The following is a 24,444-nucleotide window of genomic DNA, read 5'->3' on the forward strand; positions in this document are numbered from 1 at the left end:
GCACGCCAGGCCGACGCTCTGCCACTGAGCCAGCCGGCCAGGGCCAAAGATCTACCTTTAACTTTAGCAACTTTCCCAAAAGTGAAGTCAAATGTAAAAGTCCTTGACTATGACTCATCTTTAATTAAGGGGGTCTATGTTAACATAAAGTTATACTGCAAGTCTAAAAAATGAAGGTTAACCTCATTAATTTTGTAAAAATTTGTCAAACATCAAAGGACTTGAAACCACCTAAGAAAACAATAAGATATTCAACAGAGTTGCTTGTTTTAAAGCCTAAACTGAAATCCATGAAAGAATTATCAAAAGGTAGTGTGTGCATAGAAAATAGGCTCTTGACAAAAATGACTTTGAACATGAGAAAAAGAATGCTATGTATTAAAAAACAAAACTTAGAATAAGAACTGAACAGAGAATATATGTTTTTTTGACAAATACTGAGTTTATTTCATTAGAAACTTTAAAAATAAAATGTCATGTAAAAGTTAACTTAAACCCAGCAAACCTTAAACCTGAGGTAGAGTGATATTGATTCTCTAGTTATGTATCTTCCAAGGGATTTTGTAGGGTTTCTGGAGAGCTTTCATCCCATCAAAAGTGTAAATTAAGAGAAATCATGGATTGTATCCCTAGTTGTCTTGAATGCATATTTTTATTTTCCAAAGTTACACCTGTTTTGCATTCCTTACTAAGTAGTTCTAAACACCTCTTCTAAAGAAGTGTGTTCTAAAGAATTTTGAGTTTTACCTTCTCTCATTGACATTCATTATTTTCAAAGGGGACAGTGCACAGAATTTGAAAGTTGAAGTACTGGTAGCGTCGTTTGATCTTCAAGGATTTATACTCATTGTGCTACCACAGTGATGGAATGACTGAAATTCGTTTCAGGGAAAGATGGTGACTGGTCTATTCTACGGGCTATGTTTCAAACAGAGTAACTTGAGCTTCTTTTGCTTTTTTTGTGATGACATACGTTTTAGCAAAAGAAAAGCACCACCATTAATCATCACAATTTATTAATGCAGATGTTAAGTTGTTAATCTATTGAAAAGGAGAGTGACTGTTGAGTAATTGCCATGATTTTTTCTCACCGTAGCTACTGCTGCCCTTTCATATATAATTACGTGGAATGTGATGTTTGCATTTTTACTGGGCTTTGGGATTATTGCCTTTTAAAAAGTAGAGGAAAAAAATCCATTGAAATAGTTTTATTCCTCTAGGAGTTCTCTTTTGCTTTATATCCCAGAAAAGCCGTTGTGTTTTACTCACAACCCCCTCAACAACAAGAAAAACAAACAACAAAGCAAAAGTGCTTGAGTACAAGCATCAGTGGTGAGATTCACTCGGGGACTGGCTAGAATGTTGCATTTTAGAGTATGGTATGCATACTTTTTGTGCTATAAAAGTTGTTAGCATTCTTTGGTGAGAGTCCCTCATACCCCAGCTGAAGACATGAAGACTCAAAGCTGTTTGGAGAACAAGTCCATGCGTGGAACCACAAGCAGAACAGCATTTACTGGCTAGAGCCCACTGCTCTTTTTATTTTATATTTTTTACCAAACAAGAAAAAAATAATAAAAATCTTATTATCAATGCCATTTCTTCCTGTTCAAAGAGAAGGACACTGTGTCAGACTAGTTGAGAGCGTGGTTCAATTGCATATAAAATTACAGCATTTTATTGAGAATTGCTTATGAAATAACATGAGATTAGAGCTGGCCTTGATACAAAGCAGGGTTTTTATTTAGTACCTTTTAGTTTTATTAATAATTCATCTCATTAGACGTTGAAGTTACTCCCGTACTGTACTCCAAATTAAAGTGCATATTTAGTGCCCCTGTTGGTTGGACTGTAATTAATACAAGGCGTGCTTGTTATATAATGAATCTGATTTTTCTGTGTAATTTGCGGAATCAATCCCGTTTCTTTATAATCACATCTTGCATATTGTGTATTTTTGAATAACTCCTGTGTTTAAGAAATGCCACTAATGGGCTTTCTCACGTTAATAGGTCTAACCCATGGGCTCAGGGTCAGGGGAAGAGCTAAGCCTTTTCTTTTCATAAAAACAGCAATGGCATTTACATTTTGACACTTAATCCTACTGTCAGACATACACTTCACACACACACACACTGTGTCTAAATTCTGTAAGCCAATTCATGTGCATCAGTAATTAGATCTTTAGTTTGGGCCTATGTTGACCTTTCTTCTTTCAACCTCACAGATTTTAGTCTACCTGAAGACTGCTTTTCTCAGTAAGACACTTTAGTCTTTAAAAATTCCTCCCCCACAAAGATAATATGTCCTGAAAACACCTAGCTGAACAAATTTGCCCTAGGGAAAAATCTTTCACAAAAACTAACAAAGACATTGAGCAGGAACAATTGTGCTGATCCAAGCACTGTTCTTTACGTAAACATGGTACCTCTCCCTGCAAGGCCCATTACTCTCCCTGCCCCATTACTGCTGAAGCCCTGACTTTCACTTCTCCCTACACAACCATTGGAGTACTGCTTATCCTTCTGTGCTCAGATCAAAAGACAGCTACCATTTCCATTACATTGTCAGTGAGTCCTTTCTCCCTTCAAACATAAATGTCAAGACCTTTGGCTTTGCCCGTATTGTTATATATTGTTGTACTTTACTGTTAGTTATTGAAGGCCATTGCTCTTAAATTTAAGTTCCTGGAAATCAGGGACCTCACCATAGCCATTTTGATGTGCACCTTCAGTGGTAGACTAGTTTCATTTTGACTAGAAATGGAAATTTTAATTGGTCCAGAAATGTAATAGGCACTCCTCGAGATGACCCCAAGAACTTCAGTTGTCACTGCCTCCACTCTTAATGTGAAAAGGTAATTTATACTCTGTGGCTTGGAACAACAAAAAACTACATGAAAGTATTTGGATCATTGTAGGTGATACCTTTTTTTAATTCAATGAGAGGAGGGGAGGGAGAGAGACAGACTCCCTCATGTGCCCCAACCGGGATCCACCTGGCAATCCCACTAAGGGGTGATGATCTGCCTATCTGGGGCATTTCTCCGTTGCTCAACAACCATGGAGCCATCCTCAGTGCCCGGGGCCAACTTGCTCCAATCAAGCCATGAAGAGAGAAGTGAGAGGGGAAGGGTAGAGAAGCAGATGGATGCTTTTCTTGTGTGGCCTGACTGGAAATCGAACCTGGGACATCCATATGCCAGGCCAATGCTCTATCAATGAGCTAACCAGCCAGGGCCTGTAAGTGATATCTAAATGAGGTAGTATATCACAAACATTCTGAACACTGATCTTCTGACTTGGAAATAGCACTCAGAGTAATATCTGACTACTTATTCTGTTCTACTTAGTGCTAAACACTAAAGTTTAATACATAGGTAGGTAGTTGGATTCACATAATACATAGAAAACAAATTAGTGATATTATGCACTTATGCTGTTGGGTCTGAGAAAGTGGGTATAATGTCCACCTTTGTCCGTTGTTTTCTTTTGTTTATGACAGAGAGAGAGAAAGAGAGAGAGAGAGGACAGATAGAGATAGAGGCAGGAAGGGAGAGCAATGAGAAGCATCAATTCTTCGTTGCATCTTCTTAGTTGTTCATTGATCGCTTTCTCCTTTGTGCCTTGACCGGAGGGCTATAGCAGAGTGAATGACCTTTTGCTCAAGCCAGTGACACTGGGCTGCAAGCCAGTGACCTTGGGCTTCAAGCCAGCAACCTGTGGGTTCAAGCCAGCGACCATGGGGTCATGTCTATGATCCCGCAGTCAAGACAGCAACCCCTCACTCAAGTCGGTAAGTCCATTCTCAAGCCGATGACCTCGGTGTTTCAAACCTGGGTCCTGTGCTTTCCAGTCTGATGCTCTATCCACTGCACCACTGCCTGGTCAGGCTCCATTGTTTTCTTATATTAAGAGTCATCCTATATATGTTTTTTGAAGCAGGATGGTAATTGGTTGTTGAGAGGCTAAGCTCACCATTTTCTTTGTGCTAATTTTTACTAGTCTCCAGTTTTAGGGGACTAATGTGTACATAAATGAACACTGACTCAATACTATACTGTTGTTGTTTACCTTGCCTATGGCAACTGAGGATTTAGTTAGAATTTATTCATTCCTCCTACCAGTTTTCAAATTCCAGTGATGTTTGAGAGGCTATGTGGTACAGTATGGCACAGACCATGGTTACTCAGTAGTATCCCAGCCATGGCTACACATTATAGTCATTATACTAATTGCTAGATTGTGCCCTGGCTGGTTAGTAGTAGAGCGTCGGCCTGGCATGCAGGAGTCCCGGGTTCGATTCCTGGCCAGGGCACACAGGAGAAGCACCCATCTGCTTCTCGACCCCTCCCCCTCTCCTTCCTCTCTGTCTCTTTCTTCCTCTCCCGCAGCCAAGGCTTCATTGGAGCAAAGTTGGCCTGGGCACTGGGGATGGCTCTGTGGCCTCTGCCTCAGGTTCTAGAATGGCTCTGGTTGCAACAGAGCGGCGCCCCAGATGGGCAGAGCATCGCCCCCTGGTGGGCATGCCGGTGGATCCCAGTCGGGCGCATGCGGGAGTCTGTCTGACTGCCTCCCCGTTTCCAACTTCAGAAAAATACAAAAAAAATAAAAATAAATAAAAATAAAAAAATAAAAAACTAATTGCTAGATTGCAAATATCAGAACACCTTGGTTTGCTGCCTATATGTCTCCTGAGTTCTTATTAAAATGCACAATATGCTACAGCCCTCCCCTATGCATTTTATGATTCATATCCCTCATCTCAAATCAAACTACTAATAAGAAAAAAGAGGGTCTCATGTTCATTTTAATTACTAGCTGTGTTGGCTGGAAAAAATTCAACTCCAGTCATCCACTGAACCAGTGACCACTAAAGAAAAGAAAGGATGAAAGTTGGAAAAATTAAAGAAAAGTACCTTAAGTAGCCACAAAGCCTGTAAAAGACCAAAATGATCCTAACAGTTTTTTACTTGGACAGTTGATTGAATCTCTTGCTGGTTTTCCAAGCTCTTTTTGATTCCTCTCTTTTACTCTTACTTCTCCTCCGTCCTGCGTTGTGTATTTCAAATATACTGAAAAGGACCTGCAGCACAAATTAATTGGGCTTGTTGAAGAGTCACAAGACAGCCAGGCTCTGTGAATGCAGCAGCCCAATGGGCTAGAGGAGGCAAGGAGGACGAGGTCGCAAGGCCAGGGGCGTTTGTTAAGGATTTTGTTCTCTGTTAAGGATTTTGTGTAGTAGGACCTAATTTATGTTTTTAAAAGGCCACTCTAGGTGTCATGAAGAGCGGAAATGATAGGCCACTTAGAGGCTCTAGATGTGATTTAGTACAGGTAATGGCTGGTGATTAGATGGTAGCAGTAGAGGTGATGAGAAATGGCCATATTGGGAACATATTTTGAAAGTAGAGCTGACAAGACTTTCAAATTGATGACATTTGGTATAAGACAGGAGTCAAGATCAACTCCCAGACTTGCAGTCTGAGCATTTGGGCTGAACCTTTACCACGGAGTTTATTGTCTGGGGGCAAGAGCGAATTAAGCATTGGCTTTGTCACCTGCTCAGTGTGACTTACCTGTTAGAAATCCAAGTGCAGGCAGCAAAGAGTCAGTTAAATGTAGAAATCTAGACTCAGGGGAACAATCAAGGTCTGTATATACATATTCAGCGTTCATCTTTATACCTATAGGTTTTAAAACCTTTGGGCTGGCTGGAATCACCTAAGGAGAGAGAATCTTACAGAGATGGAGAAGGAAGCCAGTGGGATCAGGAGACCCAGGAGAATGGTCCATGAAATTAATTTCATCTGAAGTCTGTTAGATTTTGATTGTTGATTTTTGTCAGCTGTTGTTAGTATTTGATTTTTTTTTTGATGTGTAGTGATTTGGGGATTTCTGGCTCCTTGCAAGTGGGATTTGGGTGTCCATCTCTCATCCTGCCCTTGCACAAACCCCAGCCCAGCTCCACTCTGCGGTATCAGCGGCATCCTAGGTGCTGCACCCTGCTTCCTCTCACCTTCAAGCCCCGTTACTCTGCACACTGAACTTCCAGTTGCCCTGCTTGCTTCTTATTCAGGTGGCAACTTACATTAAATCTATTTCTTCTGGATAGTCATCTTTTTTGGAGTCTGCCTAGATTTTGTCTTGCTTTCTTTTAATTCTATATTTTATTATTGTTGCTGTGTGTTTGGAGCAAGGTGGTACATCAGAAACATGGAATCGTTGTGCCGTGCCATACTAGCTGGAAGTTTCCTTCATACCTATGTTTCTGTCTGGTTTTGGTTTTTATATCCCTTTTTATTAAAAAAAGTAGGTGAATAATTCACATTTAACAGGTCTTTTATCATTCCCATTTAGGTGTGTATCTTTTCTTTCATTGTTCCAATTATTTATATCTGTTGTTTTCATTTTTATGCCCCTAGAAAGTCAAATATTCTAAGTTCATCCTTTAAAACTAAGGTTTTTAATATATTATTTTAAAATGATAGTATTTGCGGAGGCTTTTAGTCAAAAAGATATACCACTTATCCACTTATCAGGACAGAAAAGGATATTGTTTCAGCCTAACTCGATTTATTGTAGCTAATACATACATTGGGAAAAGCTAAGTTGAAAGCAGATACTATGTGCACAGTATATTTGCCTTAACATTATTTTGTTAATGTAATAAAAATCCTTTAATACTGACTTATGTATTTACATGGGGTAAGTTAAATGTGCTCCTTATCTCCATAAAATTGAAGGATACCCTGACCCTTCCTAAGTATCCCTAAGAGATGGACTATGACTGCTGTAGTGGCCATCGGGGAAGGAGGGACAAGATTAATGCTCATAAGCACAACGCTCAGGCACCTAAGATATTTCCAGCCTAATCACACAGTGAGGACCATACATGAGAGATGGCCAAATGTTACAATGAATCCCATTCACTTTGATATAATTAATGAGAATGGTGAAACAGAAGTATAATCATTTCTCCAAGAGGAAATGTCAACCCACTAATGAGGATAAGGCTTATTGTCTGTTGAAGCAGCAGGTTTCTACCCAGCTACTAAAATTGCTGAGTTGGTGTGTTCCCAGAGGTAGATGTTCATTTGGGGCTGACATAGAGGGAGAGAACACTAGTGAAGAGGGGTTTTTTGTTTTATACCAGTGACAGCATCATGAAATGGCTGTGGTTCTGGACACTATGATAATTTAGTAAGCATAAAATATAATTTCTAAATTTAAGTGGCGTTTAAAAAGAGTATTATTCAACTTAAGTATGTATACATTTGTGTAAAATCAAATACCCTAATCTTTAAACAGCTCTTTATTACTCTTACGTTAATACAGTAATTATTGCAGCCCATTTAAAAATTATATGGTATAGATCCATTGCCCTTGGTTTCATTGTGACTACGTTGGCAGAGCAGAGTGAGTTGAACTGGATCTAAGATATACTAAGTTGTTGGGCGAATATGTTTATGTTGCTTGAACAGCTTTGTAGAGTTTATACAATAATTGTTTAAAAAGTTGGAAAATGGCCTGACCTGTGGTTGCGCAGTGGATAAAGTGTCGACCTGGAATGTTGAGGTCACCGGTTTGAAACCCTGGGCTTGCCTGGTCAAGCAAGGCACATATGGGAGTTGATACTTCCTGCTCTTCTCCCCTTCTCTCTCTCTCTCTCTCTCTCTCTCTCTCATCTAAAAATGAATAAATAAAAATAAAAAAATGTTGGAAAATGATGTACCAAGAAAATAATAAAAAGATGGACTGGAGACCCATGTTTTTTTCCAGGTTCTATGGTGATATTTCCCAGCTAATAATGCATTAATTGGACTTATATTAGAATTTGTTAATTGCTTTTACTACTTAAATCTTATTGGTAGCTTAGGAAATTTGTGTAATTGCTTTGAATAACTTCATTGGCTTTATGAAATAGTTAACGTTGATGAAACTTTTATGAAATCCTGTATATATTAAATACTTAATACACATCATGTTGCTAATGTTCAGAAAACACAGCCAGCCTTTAGAACTAATGCATCTAATATTGTGGGGTTTGGTATTGCTTCTGCTAAATTTTTATAGTTGGCTTTCTGTAGAAAGTACAACTTGGCTGTTTACAGAATGCTTTGCAGTAGATAGTGAGCTGATATATCCTTTAAGTGGAATAAGCAGTAATAATTGGGAATGCAGTGTTACCAAGAATTATCTATAACTTGGGCAAACTCTCAAGAGCTTTGCATACAGGGTTAGGTCAAATATAGGCTTACAGTTGTTCGTATGGAAAAATAATGCAATAATTAATAAATAATAATATAAGAATAAATTCTGTGTTTTACATACTCACAACTATATACCTGCTTTTACCCCATCCTATACATTATTTATTTGTTTATGATCAAAATCTTTTTTCTCCTGGTAGTGTTCATGGGAATAAATATATCTTAAATTGTTTTAAGGGTTTAGGATAAAATCTTACTGTGTTTGTTTTGTAACTTTACTGGCAGCAAATAATTTTGAATGTAATAGTTTAATAATTCAAAGGACTTTAATGTCAGTTAATATGATATGTCATACCAGTAGGGCTAATTTGCTTAATGAGCATTATATTCTCTGTACCTCTTTTTTTCAAATTTCATAAAACATAGAACATCTTTTTTAACCAGGTATGCCCCTGTTTTAGTAAGTTGAGAATTCTGGGGAGACAGTCATTCTTTCGATTGTTGCACTGATTCAGATACAAGATTAGTTTAGTTATTTTTTTTCCTTTTCTAGTGGTGTTTTTAAAAACTACAACTAGCAAGAACTTCTCTTCTCAGTATAGTTTATTACAAAAGCTCTTTTTAACTTTAAAAATGAACAGACCTGTCATAAAAACTGTGGATTAGGATTCTTTCTTCATTGAGATAAGTAGTCTGAAATAGAATGCTAACTAAATTTGCATCAACTTTCAGAGAATAATAACCATACGGTTGGGAAAAAGTGTTTCTACACAATCTTTGCTCTGTTAGAGTAATTTAATTAGAAGTAATGATACTTCATTGTAATTTGTTAATGAGCACATTCTGTAAAAAAAAAAAAAAAGAAAATAATTCTTCCTGAGCACTGGTAATTTTGTGTATTTTTAGCTAGATTCTGTCAAAAGACAGAGTTTTCATTGACTTTCATGGCATAAGGATGCCTGGAGGAAGAATATCAATGAAGTGAAGAACAACTTAAAATTTATTTGAGTTATTAAAATGCATAGAAAGGAGAATGCAATAATCTTCTGCTTTTTTAATAATATAATATGTAAAATTGTATGCATGATATTATTGGACTACTGAAAATCTTAATTTCATATTTTCGATGTCATAGTCATTTTATATTATCTCTACTGCTTGTTTTTATTTGTTTTCAATTTCATATCAAAGATGACTATCAAAGATCTTTCTTTTATTTGTAGCAACTTGTATGCAGATGTTAGTTAAATATTACATGACTTTCCCTAGAAAGGAAATGAAATAACAGATTTTCTAATAGATTTCATTACGTTTTAGAGAACATTATAACATTGTAATAAACCAGTTTGTTTTATGAATTTAATCTATAGTAAGTTTGATTTCGATTTATTTCATTTCATAGATACCTTATCTTAATTCTGCTTTGAAAAAGTTTTAGGTCACTCAAGTTGAGGCCTTACCAGATGTGATAGGTTAGGATGACCTGCACTGGTAGCAACCATCAGGCTTCTGTGGCTGACACAAAATGTCCATTTCTCCTTAGTGCAGAGTCCATCATGGAAACAGGTGACTCTCTGGGGCAACTTTCAGTGGAGTGACCTCACTCAGCCCGGGGGGTTCCATCTTGTATTACCTCCATTTAATATGCTTTCTTTCATAATTGTCCCTGCAGAGAATGACAGTATCAACTTTTAAATGCTTCTGCCTGGGAAAGTGGTATGTGTCACTTCAGTCCCCAGACTTTATTGGCCAAAGCAGACCACATGTTCATGCCTAAGACCAAGGGAAAGGAGATGTGTCATCTTTCTGAATGTCTAGGAAGGGGAGAAAAACTGAAAATACTGCTAACTGTTAGTAATTCCTTCACAGTATGGCAAAATAGGTCAGTGTTTCCCCAGCAGAAGGGCCAAGAGTGGCGTACAGGTGTGCTACAGAAACATATGGTTGGACTTTTTTATAGTGCTAACAATGTGGAGGCATTTTTATAATGAAGCAGTTTAGTAATTCATTCTAACCACTTAAAATTGTATTTGAATGCATTTTGGTGGCTTTCTTTAAAAATACTTGCTGAAAGTTTTTTATCATTTCATACTTTGCTGAGTGAGACTTATACAGACCCAAACCTCCATGTAGTGTCTCCCTAGAACTCTTTGACTAAGAACTCACCCTTGGAGTGGGTACCAAAACGTCCCCTTTTCTACTGAATTTCTCCAGTTTTCTGATCATTACTTTTGTATCAATGTGTTGAACCTAAGTGAAGATTTTATGCAACTATTCATTTTATTCTTTTAATAATTGGCTTGTCTTTTTTGTTTATAGTTTCACTCTAATTCTAAAACAAAAGGTATGTAAAAATTGTTTTGTGTTTTTGTCAAATACTAAAGAGTCATTAAATTTAAAAAAATTCTCTATTGTTTATTTCTTTTTTCTCTAGTATTTCTTTGTTTACACTTTCTTCTTTTGCTTTTTTCCTTATTTCCTATTGGATTTTTATCTGGCAAATAGTCTTATTCTTGATGGAAATCAATAATTATTTGGGGGTTTTTTAGAATTAGAGCATATTATATTAAATTTTATATAGGTTTTAAAAACAAGTTCCTAAGAATTGAATTAGTTCGTTTTTCTGTACATAAAATTTACTAAATTGGCCCTGGCTGGTTGCTCAGTGGATAGAGTGTGAGCCCAGTGTATGAAAGTTATGGGTTTGATTCCTGGTCAGGGCACACAGGAGAAGCAACCATTTGATCTTCCCTGTTTCCTTTCGCTCTTGTCTCTCTCTCCCTCTCCTGCAGCCAGTGACTCGATTGGTTCCAACATGGCCCCGGTGCTGTGGATGGCTCCATTGGAACACATCAGTCTCAGGCGCTAAAAATAGCTCATTTAGTTTGAGCATCAGGCCCAGATGGGTTTGCCAGGTGGATTCCAGTTGAGGTACATGTGGGAGTCTGTCTCACAATCTCCCTTCTGCTCACTTTAAAAAAACTAATGTTATTAAAGAGAACAGTAAATTTTAGATATTAACTATTTTCAAATGTTTTTTGATTATAGAAATAACTACGTATATTTTATACCTATTTTAGACTTAATTGTTAAATGAACATGAATATTCAGTATCCTAATTTAGATTTCTGTGTTTAGTTTTAAGCTTCTCTTATGCTTTTTAAAGCATTTTAAAAATGCAGTTGACTTTAAATATATATTTTATATATACATATTATAGTTATGTAATTATTTACATATCTTATATAACTACAGGTACTTACATATTATATTATTGTTTATATATTATTTGCAAATAGGTTATCTGAAGCTGTATATACCTGCAGTCTGTGTTGTCTTTAGATTTCATTTTTACTTTTGTTTACTTTCCCAATAATATGGATAATTTGAATAAAAGTTGGAAAGTCTTCAGTCACAAGAACCTTCTCAAATGTTTAATATACTAATTAGGCAGTATAATAATGACTCCCTCAAATTGGAATGCATGTGTTCTTATAATTGTTCTCATCCTTGGTTTAAATGTTTTATTTAATATAGACATGAGCAAATGAAGCTACATGCAGGACAGATTTTGTGGGCACCATACCCAAAACAGCCATATTAGGCAGAAGAAATTTTGGATTCTCTTACACAGAAATTGAGATAATTCCTTTATGAGATTGAGTATAGCACTATATGATTAAACTCTAAAAGCCACTTGGAAGGTATCACATTTAGGCTTGACCTGTGGTGGCACAGTGGATAAAACCTCCACCTGGAAGGCTGAGGTTGCTGATTCGAAACCCTGGGCTTGCCTGGTCAAGGCACATGCGGTAATTGATGCTTCCTGCTCCTCCCCCGCTTCTCTCTCTCTCTCTCTTGCCCCTCTCTCTCTAAAAATGAATAAATAAAATCTAAAAGAAAGAAAAAGATATTGCACTTAATGCTTTAAGCCAAAATACCTCACACCAATACAGAATTCTTATTTTACCAGCTTATATATACATCATTAAGGCGTACAGGGAACCAGTGAAGTAGAAGAAATAGAAAAGCAGCCACTTTGGAATAACACACTCAGGAGAGGGACTGGTGGCACATCACACATCATAGTGACAACACTAATCAAAAAGATTATTAAATCAAAAAAGTTACCATTGCATGTTGATGATTTTAAGATTTAAAAAAATGTTAGTTAATATCAGTGGTTAGGATCCGTGAAGAGCACTTTTTGCTCTGCAAAAATATATTATATATATATGTATATATATGTATATATACATACATGTATGTATGTATATCCACAAAATTAACATTTGTAAATTATGTATACAAAGAGGTAAGTGAATACTTTAAAATAGGATGTTAAGCAAACATTGCATGAAGCTGTTTGCTCTGGCCCTAATGGCATGCAGGTATAAAGCCTATAAATGGTATGAAGATAAAAAACATCAAGAGCTTAATCTGAGATCAGATTCTGTGTGTTTTATTCAAATAGAAGCTCTTGTATCTAAAAGTTTGATCATAAAATGTAATTTCACCTAAATTGATATTATTAAAATAAATGGCTACAGCTTTATGCAAAGTTAAGAGATTTAGAATAGTATATTTGCAAATATATACCAAAGTGCACAAACTGTTCAAAGGACACTTTTATTTAAGAGGTTACTAGCTAATAGAAAAATGGATTGTGTGTTCAAATGCTGTTTACAGTAGATTTGTTGAAGGTGAGATATTGCTTGAAAAAGAAATAGCTTATTTAACTGACATTTTGGAGCACCTGAATGAACTGAATTGAAACTACCAAGACCATGTAATACCACACACGGTTACACAGCTTATGGATTAGAAGCAAAAATTCAACTTTGGAAAAAAAACTAAAAATTATTCACTTGTGATAATTGGTGTTATATTTTTAATCTTACAATGCAATAGCTGTATATGCTTGAAGTAAAATTTTATTTTAGGCCCTGGCTGGTTGGCTCAGCGGGAGAGCGTCGGCCTGGCGTGCGGGGGACCCGAGTTCGATTCCTGGCCAGGGCACATAGGAGAAGCGCCCACTTGCTTCTCCACCCCCCCTCCTTCCTCTCTGTCTCTCTCTTCCCCTCCCACAGCCAAGGCTCCATTGGAGCAAAGATGGCCTAGGCGCTGGGGATGGCTCCTTGGCCTCTGCCCCAGGCGCTAGAGTGGCTCTGGTCGTGGCAGAGCAATGCCCCGGAGAGACAGAGCATCGCCCACTGGTGGGCAGAGCGTTGCCCCTGGTGGGCATGCCGGGTGGATCCCGGTCGGGCGCATGCGGGAGTCTGACTGTCTCTCCCCGTTTCCAGCTTCAAAAAAATACAAAAAAAATTTTTTTTATTTTAAAGTACTTAATTAAAAAAAACCTAAAGCATTTGCATTTTAACGAGGAATTCTAACAATATTTGTCAATGTAAGAAAAGGATTATGAAATTTAATAAATGTATTCCTCAGGATTCATGACAAGAAAGAACTGTCTGTCAATTGGTGGACAAGTCATGAATTTCGTGCTAGCATTGCAATCACAAACTTTTGTGAATTAAAGTTTTCATTGAAGATACTTATCAAGAATTGGATATCTCAATCAGAAAACATGTTATAAAAAAGTCATTTCATGAACACTAGCTCTCTAACTTTATATTCATTTTTCTTCTTATTAATGGACATATAATTGACATATAACCATTATATTAATTTCAGATGTACAACACGATGATTCAATACTTGTATATACAATTGGCCCTTGAACAAAGTGGGGGGTGCTGATACCCCACCTCACTGCACAATCAAAAATTGATGCATAACATTTGATTCCTCCAAAACTTACCTACTCACCCCTCTGTATATGTGGGAGATTGGTTCCAGGACTTTTCACAGATGCCCAAATACCTGATGCTCAAGTCTTTTTAAATGGTGTAGAGCAACGCATACAGTTAGACCTGTGTATTTATGGTTGGTTGAATCTGCAAATATTAGACCAGTGGATAAGGGGGGCTGACTGTATATTTATTGAAAAAACATCCACCTATCAGTGGATTTGCATAATTCAAACCCATGTTTTTCAGTGGTCAACTGTATTGTGAAATGATCGCCATAGTAAGTCTCGTTAATATCCTTTACCATCCATATTTACAATATTTTTTCTTGTGATGAGAACTTTTAAGATCTATTCTCGCCTGACCTGTGGTGGCGCAGTGGATAACGCATCGACCTGGAAATGCTGAGGTCGCCGGTTCAAAACCCTGGGCTTGCCTGGTCAAGGCACATATGGGAGTTGATGCTTCCAGCTCCTCCCGCCTTCTCTCTCTCTCTCTCCCTCTCTCTCTCCTCTTTAAAAATGAATAAAGAAAAAAGGAAAAAAAATTTTTTCTAAAGCAAGGTTCTAATCTAAAAAAAAAAAAAAAAAAAAAGATCTATTCTCTTGTCAACTTTCAGATGTGCAATACAGACAGTATCATTAACTATAATCACTATATTGTACATTACACCCCATGACTTAATTGTTTTACAGCTGGACATTTGTCCCTTTTGACTCCCTGTACTCATTTCAACCACCTCAGCCCCACCTCTGGCAACCACCAGTCTGTTCTCTGTATCTCTGAACTCAGGGTTGGTTTGTTTGTTTGCTTGATTGTTTTCATTCCACATATATGTGAGATCATATGGTATTTGTCTTTCTCTGACTTAGTTCAGTAACGTAATGTCCTCACAATTCATTCATGTTGTCACAAATGGCAAGATTTTATTCTTTTATATGTATGTATATAATACTCCATTTTTTAATCCATTTATCCATGGGTGGCGATTTAAGCTGTTTCTGTGTCTTGGCTGTTATAAATAATGTTGCAATGAACAGCATTTTTAAGTATGTTTAATAGTCAATATGTTTCCTAAAACTTCATATTTTATTTTTATCATAACGATATTTTCATCACTGTTCATATGTATATTACCAGACTATATCTGGTGAATCACATTGTGCATGTATGAAAAGGATTGATAGACCATGGAATAGCTACCAAATTTTTCTAGGAAAAATTATTTATCATATTTAAATTCAGGTGGGCCTACAGTGAAAAAGGAATATCTCAGCAGATTTTTCGGATTTATGTGCAAACTTCATTGGAATTGCTAAGTAAAAACATTTTGAAATATTTGTTGTTGAGACACCACTTCTTTATCTTCTTCCCTTCCATGTCTTCATTAATAAATATCTAATTCATTAATAAATACAAAAACTTTTGTTAATACTGTAATACCATTTCTGTTTTTCCAACATACTTTATAAATAACAATTAATGTTGGAAAAGAATTTAAAAAGTCAAAGGCATAGTTAGCCACTAAAATATTTTTTTTAATTATTTTTATTTATTTATTCATTTTTTTAGAGGGGGGAAGAGAGAGAGAGAGAGAGAGAAGGGGGGGAGGAGCAGGAAGCTTCAACTCCCATATGTGCCTTGACCAGGCAAGCCCAGGGTTTTGAACCAGCAACCTCAGCATTCCAGGTCAATGCTTTATCCACTGCGCCACCACAGGTCAGGCGCCACTAAAATATTTTATAGCTTTTCTTATAATTGTTTCTAAATATGATATTTTATTTGAGAATTATAAACCATATGTTAGTATTTGCACCTTTTATTCATATGGTTTATGTAAACTTCTAATACATTTAATATGTATGATCTATGGTTTCCTGTTAATATTTTATAAGGATATTGTGGTTTTATGGTTAACATTAGTTTTGAGGTATTGTTTTAACAATAAAAAATACTTTAAAATAATTATTTCCATGATGTTTAATTTTGTATTATTCATGTTAACACAGTAACTACATATTATGTAAACTATATAGTAGTTCTAATAATAAATTTCTTATTTAATATTATGGTGTGTTGGGGTTTTTTTGACAGACACAGAGAGAGTCAGAGAGAGGGATAGATAAGGACAAGAGAGACAGGAAAGGAGAGAGATGAGAAGCATCAGTTCTTTGTTGTAGCTCCTTAGTCTCCTTAGTTGTTTGCTGATTGATTTCTTGTATGTGCTTTGACTGGGGAGCTACAGCAAAGCAAGTGACCCCTTGCTCAAGCCAGCAATCTTTGGGCTCAAGCTAGCGACCATAGGGTCACATATATGATCTTAGGCTCAAGCCAGCAACTCTGCGCTCAAGCTGGTGAACCCATGCTTAAGCTGGATAAGATGGCTCTCAAGCTGATAACCTCGGGGTTTTGAACCTGGGTCCTCTGCTTCCCAGTCCAATGTTCTATCCACTGCACCACCACCTGGGCAGGCTAACCTTATGATGTTTTTAGCCAAAACCATTTAATTATATGTAGAGTAGTTTTAAATTTGAACAATCCAGTTTTAGTCGTCTAAAAAAAATATTTTCTTGTGCATTATGAAATATAGAGTTTCTACTTTGAATTATTTGAGCAGTTAAGCAAAATTAATTTTTTAATGAAAGGAAAATTGTTCTGTTGGGAGGACATTTCAAAATAAGTTTCTTGATTGTTTTAAAAATAAAACTTCAACTTTATTATGTGTCTGGTAAAATATTATGACTTTCCTGAAACAGTAGCTCAATATCTCCATACCTAGGGTATTTGTGTGAAGTTACTGATTCAATTATACTTCCCAGCTCTGACTGTCCCACCTTGAGACAACGGGCATCATGTTTGCAAGACACTGAGGATATCAACAACTCTCCATTCCATTCAAATATCTAAAAATGTGATAGTGGGTTAGACTATCACTTGTAAGGAAGTTTTTTTTTTTCTTTTTCTAAAGGTGGAAATGGGGAGAGACAGTCAGACAGACTCTTGCATGCGCCCGACCGGGATCCACCCGGCATGCCCACCAGGGGGCGATGCTCTGCCTACCAGGGGGCGATGCTCTGCCTACCAGGGGGCGATGCTCTACCCCTCCAGGGCGTCGCTCTGATGTGACCAGAGCCACTCTAGCACCTGGGGCAGAGGCCAAGGAGCCATCCCCAGTGCCCGGGCCATCTTTGCTCCAATGGAGCCTCGCTGCGGGAGGGGAAGAGAGAGACAGAGAGGAAGGAGGGGGGAGGGGTGGAGAAGCAAATGGGCGCTTCTCCTATGTGCCCTGGCCGGGAATTGAACCCGGGACTTCTGCACGCCAGGCCAACGCTCTACCACTGAGCCAACCGGGCAGGGCAGGAAGTATTTTTTATACCAGTTTTAGGTTTACAGAAAAAAAAATCAGCACAGAGTACAGAGAGATGCATATTCCCTCCTCGCCCACAGGTGTTCTCTATGATAGCTTTCCCTGCTATCTAGAAGTAGACTATTCCTGTGACACCTTTCTTAAGATGAAACGGTGTGAAGTGAAAAAGCAACTGCCACTAATTTATATGGAAAATGTTTTGAGTGTTCCCAAACCCAAAAATTAACCCACTAAATGATACCAAATAATACATAAAATCTAAAACAATGCTAATGTATATTACAAGCAGGAATGCTAGAATACATACTAAAGTTTTGTATACCCACCAGTTCACTCAAGTAATATACTTTTTCCATTTTCTCCATCCCTGGAGGGCAACTAAACGAGACCACTTTGCTACTTAGAGAACCAATAGTATCTTTGGGCAACTTTCAAGATTCTTTCTCTCTGCATGTGAATAGTACAAATGGTGGTGGTTGCAGGCACATTCAGTGCTGTCATGATGTCTGTTTTATCCACCACGGTGGAAACAATTACATCCAGTTTTACACCAAGTATAACACCTTTACGAATTATTTTAGGCTCTTCTGATACCTTAGGATGACATATCTTGCTAATGGAGGCACAAAATTCAAAGCTATGGTGCTTGACGCTGAGTATAGTTCCCAGGGAAGGAACGTGGCAGTTCCCTTCTCACTCCTCCGAGTGCATGCTGCTTCTGGGACAGAGCACTGCAAAACAAACACTGAACATTACTTTTGTTTTGTGCCTCTTCATAAAAGTGAAAATTCTCTTCAATTTTCTTTCGGTTAATAATAACAGGTAGTAATGATGGTCTTTACCAAAGGTGAAGTGGAGTAATCCAAACTTTCCAAGAGTGGGAGGATACCTCTATGAACATCTTGCATTAGTGTGGCGCATTTGTTAGAACCAATATTGATACATTATTAACTAGGTCCATAGTTTATATTGAGATTCACTCTTTGGGTTGCGCAGTTCCATGAGTTTTGACAAATTCATAATGTCACATATTCACCAGCTGTCACACAGAATAGTTTCACTGTTAAGGGTGTATTTTAATTATTTTTAAATGTATAATCACTTTTTTTTTCTTATACAATAATGTACTAGAAAATGATACAACAGCTTTATGTTTTTGGAATACAAATTGAAAGTCTTAATCGTTATTGTTATTCAGAGGTCTTTGTTTACCGTCCATTAGAAAATATTATACTAACAAGAACAGCTAGGTTCCACTAAGTTATATTTCCTTTCACAAGTCATATGTCTGTGACTTTTTTGCTTACTTCATTCATCTTAGGTGTTAAACTTTCTATCTAATTTCTGTATCTTTATTGTTTATTTATTTAAGATTGAGATCTCAATAACTTGAGTCTTTAGTTTAGTTTCCTTTACCCTTTTGTAGGGGAAAGAAGACTAGGAGTCAAACAGCCATGGGCATGGATGGTGGTTCTCTGAACTTACCTTCTCCTGTTCTGTAGAATAGAATTAACAATACCTAATTCAGGAGGTTATTGTTGAGGTTAAAGTAGATAACCTAATCTTAAGTATCTTGTTTAATGCCTGGCATTCAATAAATACTAGTTCATTTTCTTTCACTACCAAAAACCTAATACAAAGACAGATTATTTGAAATCCCTGGGATTTTGTTGTTGCAGTGGTTGCTGAGTGTTGCTATAGCAGACGGGGCACTCTTTTAAGTTTCCCATCTGGCCTGACCTGTGGTGGTGCAGTGGGATAAAGCGTCGATCTGGAACACTGAGGTCGCCGGTTCGAAACCCTGGGCTTGCCTGGTCAAGGCATATATGGGAAGTTGATGCTTTCTGTTCCTCGTCCTTCTTTCTCTCTCTCTCTGTCTCTCTCCTCTCTGAAAATTGAATAAAGTCTTTAAAAAAAATTTTTTTTAAAGTTTCCCATCTGTTTTCCTAGCTTTTTGAAAAAATATAAGATATTAATGTATACAATTGGCTCTTGGATCGTTAATGAACATTTATACTTTACCTATCATTGTAAGGCGTCATTGGAAAACAAAGAACCAAGACTCGCAATCAATGAACAGCTAAAGAACTAAGGAGCCGCAACAAAGAATTGATGCTTCTTATTTCTCTCCCTTCCTGTCTGTCTCTCCCTATCTATCCCTGTTTCTAACTCTCTCTCTGTCACAAAAAAAGAATACCTTTATTATTTTATCATTTTATTGTAGCTTAAATATAGCTGGGTCTACATTTATAAATATATGGTTTAACTTTTGTTCTCAAATGAGACATAAGCTGATTAAGATTGTTTTTAAGAAAACATTTTTTCAACTTGAAATCATTACATATAAGATAGATGTAATTAAGATACTGAAAGCTTTTTGATTTTTCTACTCTTAAGGCAGCTATTTTAGTTAAAATTAATTTTGAGATACAGCTCAAAATATATATAAAATTGTTTAAAAATATATAAAATTGTTACTGCTTCCTAGAACATTATAAGCTCCATGAAGATTAGAAATTGCAAACTATTCACCTTTTAATTACTATAGGTTTTGTAATTCTAAAGCATAAGGTGGACGTTCAGCATTCATAATGTCATTCCTGTGTTCCAGGAAATATGCAGAGTATACAAGAAGGCTAAGAAAATTTACTCAGAAGTACCTCTCACAGTGACTGTCAGGCATGACTATAAAACTAGGGTAGTAGAGTTCAGATTGCCACATGAAGACTGAGATCAAGAGACTTGTTATACCTTCAGTGACTTCAGAGCAGGGATCTGAAGGCTGAGTCAAGTTTTGTAGGGAGTGATGTGATGTATCAGTGAGCGGCGTAAGGGGAAAGCAGATGTGTCTGAAGGTCCAGGATCTGGGGGAAGGACAAGGCTTTGGAACCAGGAAATGCTGGGGACACAACTCAGACGCACAATCTGATATTCTCCACTGTGATAATTCCTTTAGTAAAGAAAAAATAACATTATTTATACTTTATGCTGCTACATTTTGTATTTAACCTAAAAGCAGGATACAGATTAAGATACCAGTTGTTTCTGCCTTTGGAATATAATTAGGCTTCTATATTTATTGTCTTTTACAGTGAAGTTTAGCAATTGCAACGAAAAAAGAAAAGTACAGTATGAAAGCAGCGAGCCCGCAGATTTTAAGGTGGATGAAGATGGCATGGTGTATGCTGTGAGAAGCTTCCCCCTCTCCTCTGAGCACTCCAAGTTCCTGGTATATGCCCAAGACAAAGAGACGCAGGAAAAGTGGCAAGTAGCAGTAAAATTAAGCCGCAAGCCAACCTTACCTGAGGATTCAATGAAGGTAGAGTAACTGCGTGTTTGAAAATCAGATTTATACTTAGACCAAATATATTTTAAGCAATCCAATCTTGTATTTTAAAGGTTTGTTTACACTTTGAGATTTATAACTTAAGTTAGAAGTAGTTGTTTATTTAAATTTCTTAAAAGCTTTTCAAGCTATTCAATATAACCACAAAATAACCAATCCTTTGAAAGTTTTTGCCAGCTGAATTTATTAGATGGGAAGTTCAGATTTGCAGTAGTAACAGGAAAGCAGTTCTGGCAAGCAACATTGGGTTTTTGTCTTGTTCCTTAATAATCAAATTGGAAGTATAAATTATTGGTACTACCAACATGACTTTTAGGAATAATGTACTCCCTCTGATGGAAACTTCTATAAGCCAAGATAAAATAAGTAAGATACATTTCCAACAGAGTACAGTTTGATTCAATTAAAAAAATTTTATTGAACACTTATTTTGTATAAGTCAACCTATCAAGAATTTTAAATAAGATAGAAGAATATCTTCAGTACAGTTGATAGCATTACTTGTTTAAATATTATATTCTTTGAGTTAATTTGAAAGCAATATGAGGGGACACCACACTCATATTCTGAAGTTTATGATTTTATCAACTATGACTAATACATTTGTATATTTATTGTATTGTGATAGATAAGAATACACACATTTATTTCTGGTATCTAATTGTAAATGTCATAGACACACCAGTAATAAAATATAAATAAATATATATCAGGGGAAAATATATCATTTCTCTTTTATGCCAGTGTCGGACTTTGATTATGTGAAATGCAATTTCCCCCATAACTATTAACTGTTAAGGGGGATCATGCCATTTAGGTAATATAAAGTGAGAAACTGATAACTAATCATGTGAAAAAGTTGCTTTTGCTGTTGATGATTCGATGTGTTCTGGCAAACTAGCTTGGATAATTTCACTGAAGCTGTAGGGTCTGATGGCTAAAATGTCTACAGCCATAAGAAGAAAATGTTGACATCCAGCAGAGATTAATACCCCATGTGCAAAGTGGGTCATCTACAGCATCCATCATGGCTGACATAGGTTTAGAATAATTACAGCATTAATTCTGTGGGATTTAATAGGGTCATAAATATTTGAGACATTCCTTAGCAGTATGTATTAAACTTCTCTTGGAATTCAAATTATATTTTAGCACATCAAGATCTAAATTTAATGTACAGTAGCGCATTACCTGAACTGTGGTTTAAACTAATGAGAAATATATAAAAGGGTCTTATTAAATTTTGCTCAGTATTAACTACTAAGATGGTTTATAGAAACTGCAAACAGTTTAAATAGCTGTGCCATATGATAAATTGTTTGGAATTCACTTATTTTTAGTGAACAGTTTAACCCAAAAACTTTGTGATTTTTTTTATTATTTTAATAGCAGGACGAAGTTAGGGTCTTCAGACTTGTTTGCTTGTTCATAATAAACTGGGATTGCTACAATTTCAGATACCCATTGATATTGATGTCCTTTCAGAAAATGTTTCTCCTAGTGCTCAGGACTTTCTTCTTGTATTTTTAATGCGAAGGAATCACAACAAACTGAAGAAATAGTATTCCCAAGACAACTGACTAAGCACAATGGTCACCTACAAAGACAGAAGAGAGACTGGGTTATTCCTCCAATCAACTTGCCAGAAAACTCCAGAGGACCTTTTCCTCAAGAGCTTGTCAGGGTAGGGAGGCACAGTTTTCATACTTTGTGGCATGTGTCAAGTGTATGTTAGAAATCCTTTTGTCTATTTTTTTACAAGGTAGAGTTTACAATATATATGTACTAAAAATATGTGTTTTTATAAATGAAACATCTTGTGTTGTAAAGGGCCTCTTATCATTTTTTATATGATCTTGGATTATTTATAGGTAGGGCTCTCAGTAGCTCCTGTACATCATAGATGATAAAGTTTGTTCAATTTGTTGAGACAGAAGTCCTAACTCCAGCATACACTAACACCCAGACCCTACCCTTTGCCATGAAACGCACACACCTTCGCTTCCCTGTCAGCAAGCTTCACTCTCCAGGATGGTCTTTGCCCTCTACAGATGGCTTTTGGGCCAAAGGAAAAATAAAGGGACAGTCATTGCTAAAAATGTCAACACTAAGTGCATCTGATGGTTTTTAAAAGAAAAAAAAAATGACCTCTGATACCATTAACCGAATTCCTGGGGTTGCGCAAAAATACAGGCTTTCAAATCAGGAAAGTCCATTTTTTTTTCATTGCTCTAAATGTATACCGTCAGAAGCAGAGAAAAAAATTCACACATTTCTCTGTGTTTAGCAAAATTAGTAATCCATTATGTATTACAAAGGGAAAATAAAGCCAACTCATTGTATGCCCATTTCTTAGAGAATAAATGTTTCTGTAGATCAGGCATCCCCAAACTACAGCCCGCGGGCTGCATGCGGCCCCCAGAGGCCATTTATTCAGCCTGCGCCGCACTTCCGCACTTCCGGAAGGGGCACCTCTTTCATTGGTTGTCAGTGAGAGGAGCACTGTATGTGGCGGCCCTCCAACGGTCTGAGGGACTGTGAATTGGCCCCCTGTGTAAAAAGTTTGGGGATCCCTGCTAGATGATCAATTTACCATTCCACTACATATTTACTGAAAGCTGTATTTTTTAATAAGTCATTTTTTGTGTTGTGTATATATTCTATTGCACCTTGTAATTCAACTTAACAATGAATGATATAACCTTAAATAAAGGTATTTCTTATTTTTTTTACTTTAATGAAGAATGAGAAAAATAATTTTGCCTCAAATTAAAAGATAATAAACTAGATTCTATTACAGAATTAAGTATATTTACCTAATACATATATGTCTATTATCACCTCTGGCAGTATTGCTCAACTGCCCCTTTCTCTGCGCTCTCCCTCCTCATCCCTGTCTGTAGCCTGATCCTATGATTGCTCATCTATAAACTTACTTTTCCTAGGAATTGTACTATTTGTAGGAGAAGGAAGTGATCCCATGGGTAAAGTTTTTGACAGTATGGAAATAGATTATTAAATGATGTCTTGTTTGATTTGTTATTAATAAGGAATTTGGGGTGATAAGTGCCACCTGAAATGATATGGAAAGTATTGGTTTGCGATGAATAATGTCAGTACATGGCAAGTGCAGAGATCTTATTTTCAGGCTCAACCAGAACCTTAGAGTTCCCAAATGAGGCTATTTCATACTATAGCTAAACAATTATTTCTTATCCTAACTGATGCAAAAAGGTCAACAATGTTTTTCATTAGATTGGACACTTGTTATTTGGTTAATATTCTAACCTGCAAATTCCCAGGATAGAATTTGATACTGTGTAAAAACTGGCACTCTTTAATTTTGACTTTTTGCACTTTTTCTAGTGAGTGTTCTTTTTATTTATTATTATTATTATTATTATTATTTTATATTTTTTCTGAAGTTGGAAACGGGGAGGCAGTCAGACAGACTCCCGCTTGTGCCCGACCGGGATCCACCCGGCATGCTCACCAGGGGGCGATGCTCTGCCCATCTGGGGCATCGCTCTGTTGCAACCAGAGCCATTCTAGCGCCTGAGGCAGAGGCCATGAAGCCATCCTCAGTGCCGGGGCCAACTTTGCTCCAATGGAGCCTTGGCTGCGGGAGGGGAAGACAGAGACAGAGAGGAAGGAGAGGGGGAGGGGTGGAGAAGCAGAGGGGCGCTTCTCCTGTGTGCCCTGGCCAGGA

General features: G+C 36.9%; 1 protein-coding gene across 2 annotated transcripts in view; it reads left to right on the forward strand.

Moving 5' to 3' along the window:
* Positions 1–24,444, forward strand: part of CDH2 (cadherin 2) — a 245,577-nt gene that overhangs the window by 159,390 nt on the left and 61,743 nt on the right. For both annotated transcript variants that reach the window (XM_066246179.1, XM_066246180.1), the window contains exons 3-4: positions 20,482–20,708; positions 22,273–22,419. In XM_066246179.1, coding sequence (XP_066102276.1) covers positions 20,482–20,708; positions 22,273–22,419 — 374 coding nt within the window. The remainder of the gene's footprint in view (positions 1–20,481; positions 20,709–22,272; positions 22,420–24,444) is intronic.

Source organism: Saccopteryx bilineata, chromosome 11 (genome assembly GCF_036850765.1).
Source record: "Saccopteryx bilineata isolate mSacBil1 chromosome 11, mSacBil1_pri_phased_curated, whole genome shotgun sequence".
Lineage (NCBI taxonomy): Eukaryota > Metazoa > Chordata > Mammalia > Chiroptera > Emballonuridae > Saccopteryx > Saccopteryx bilineata.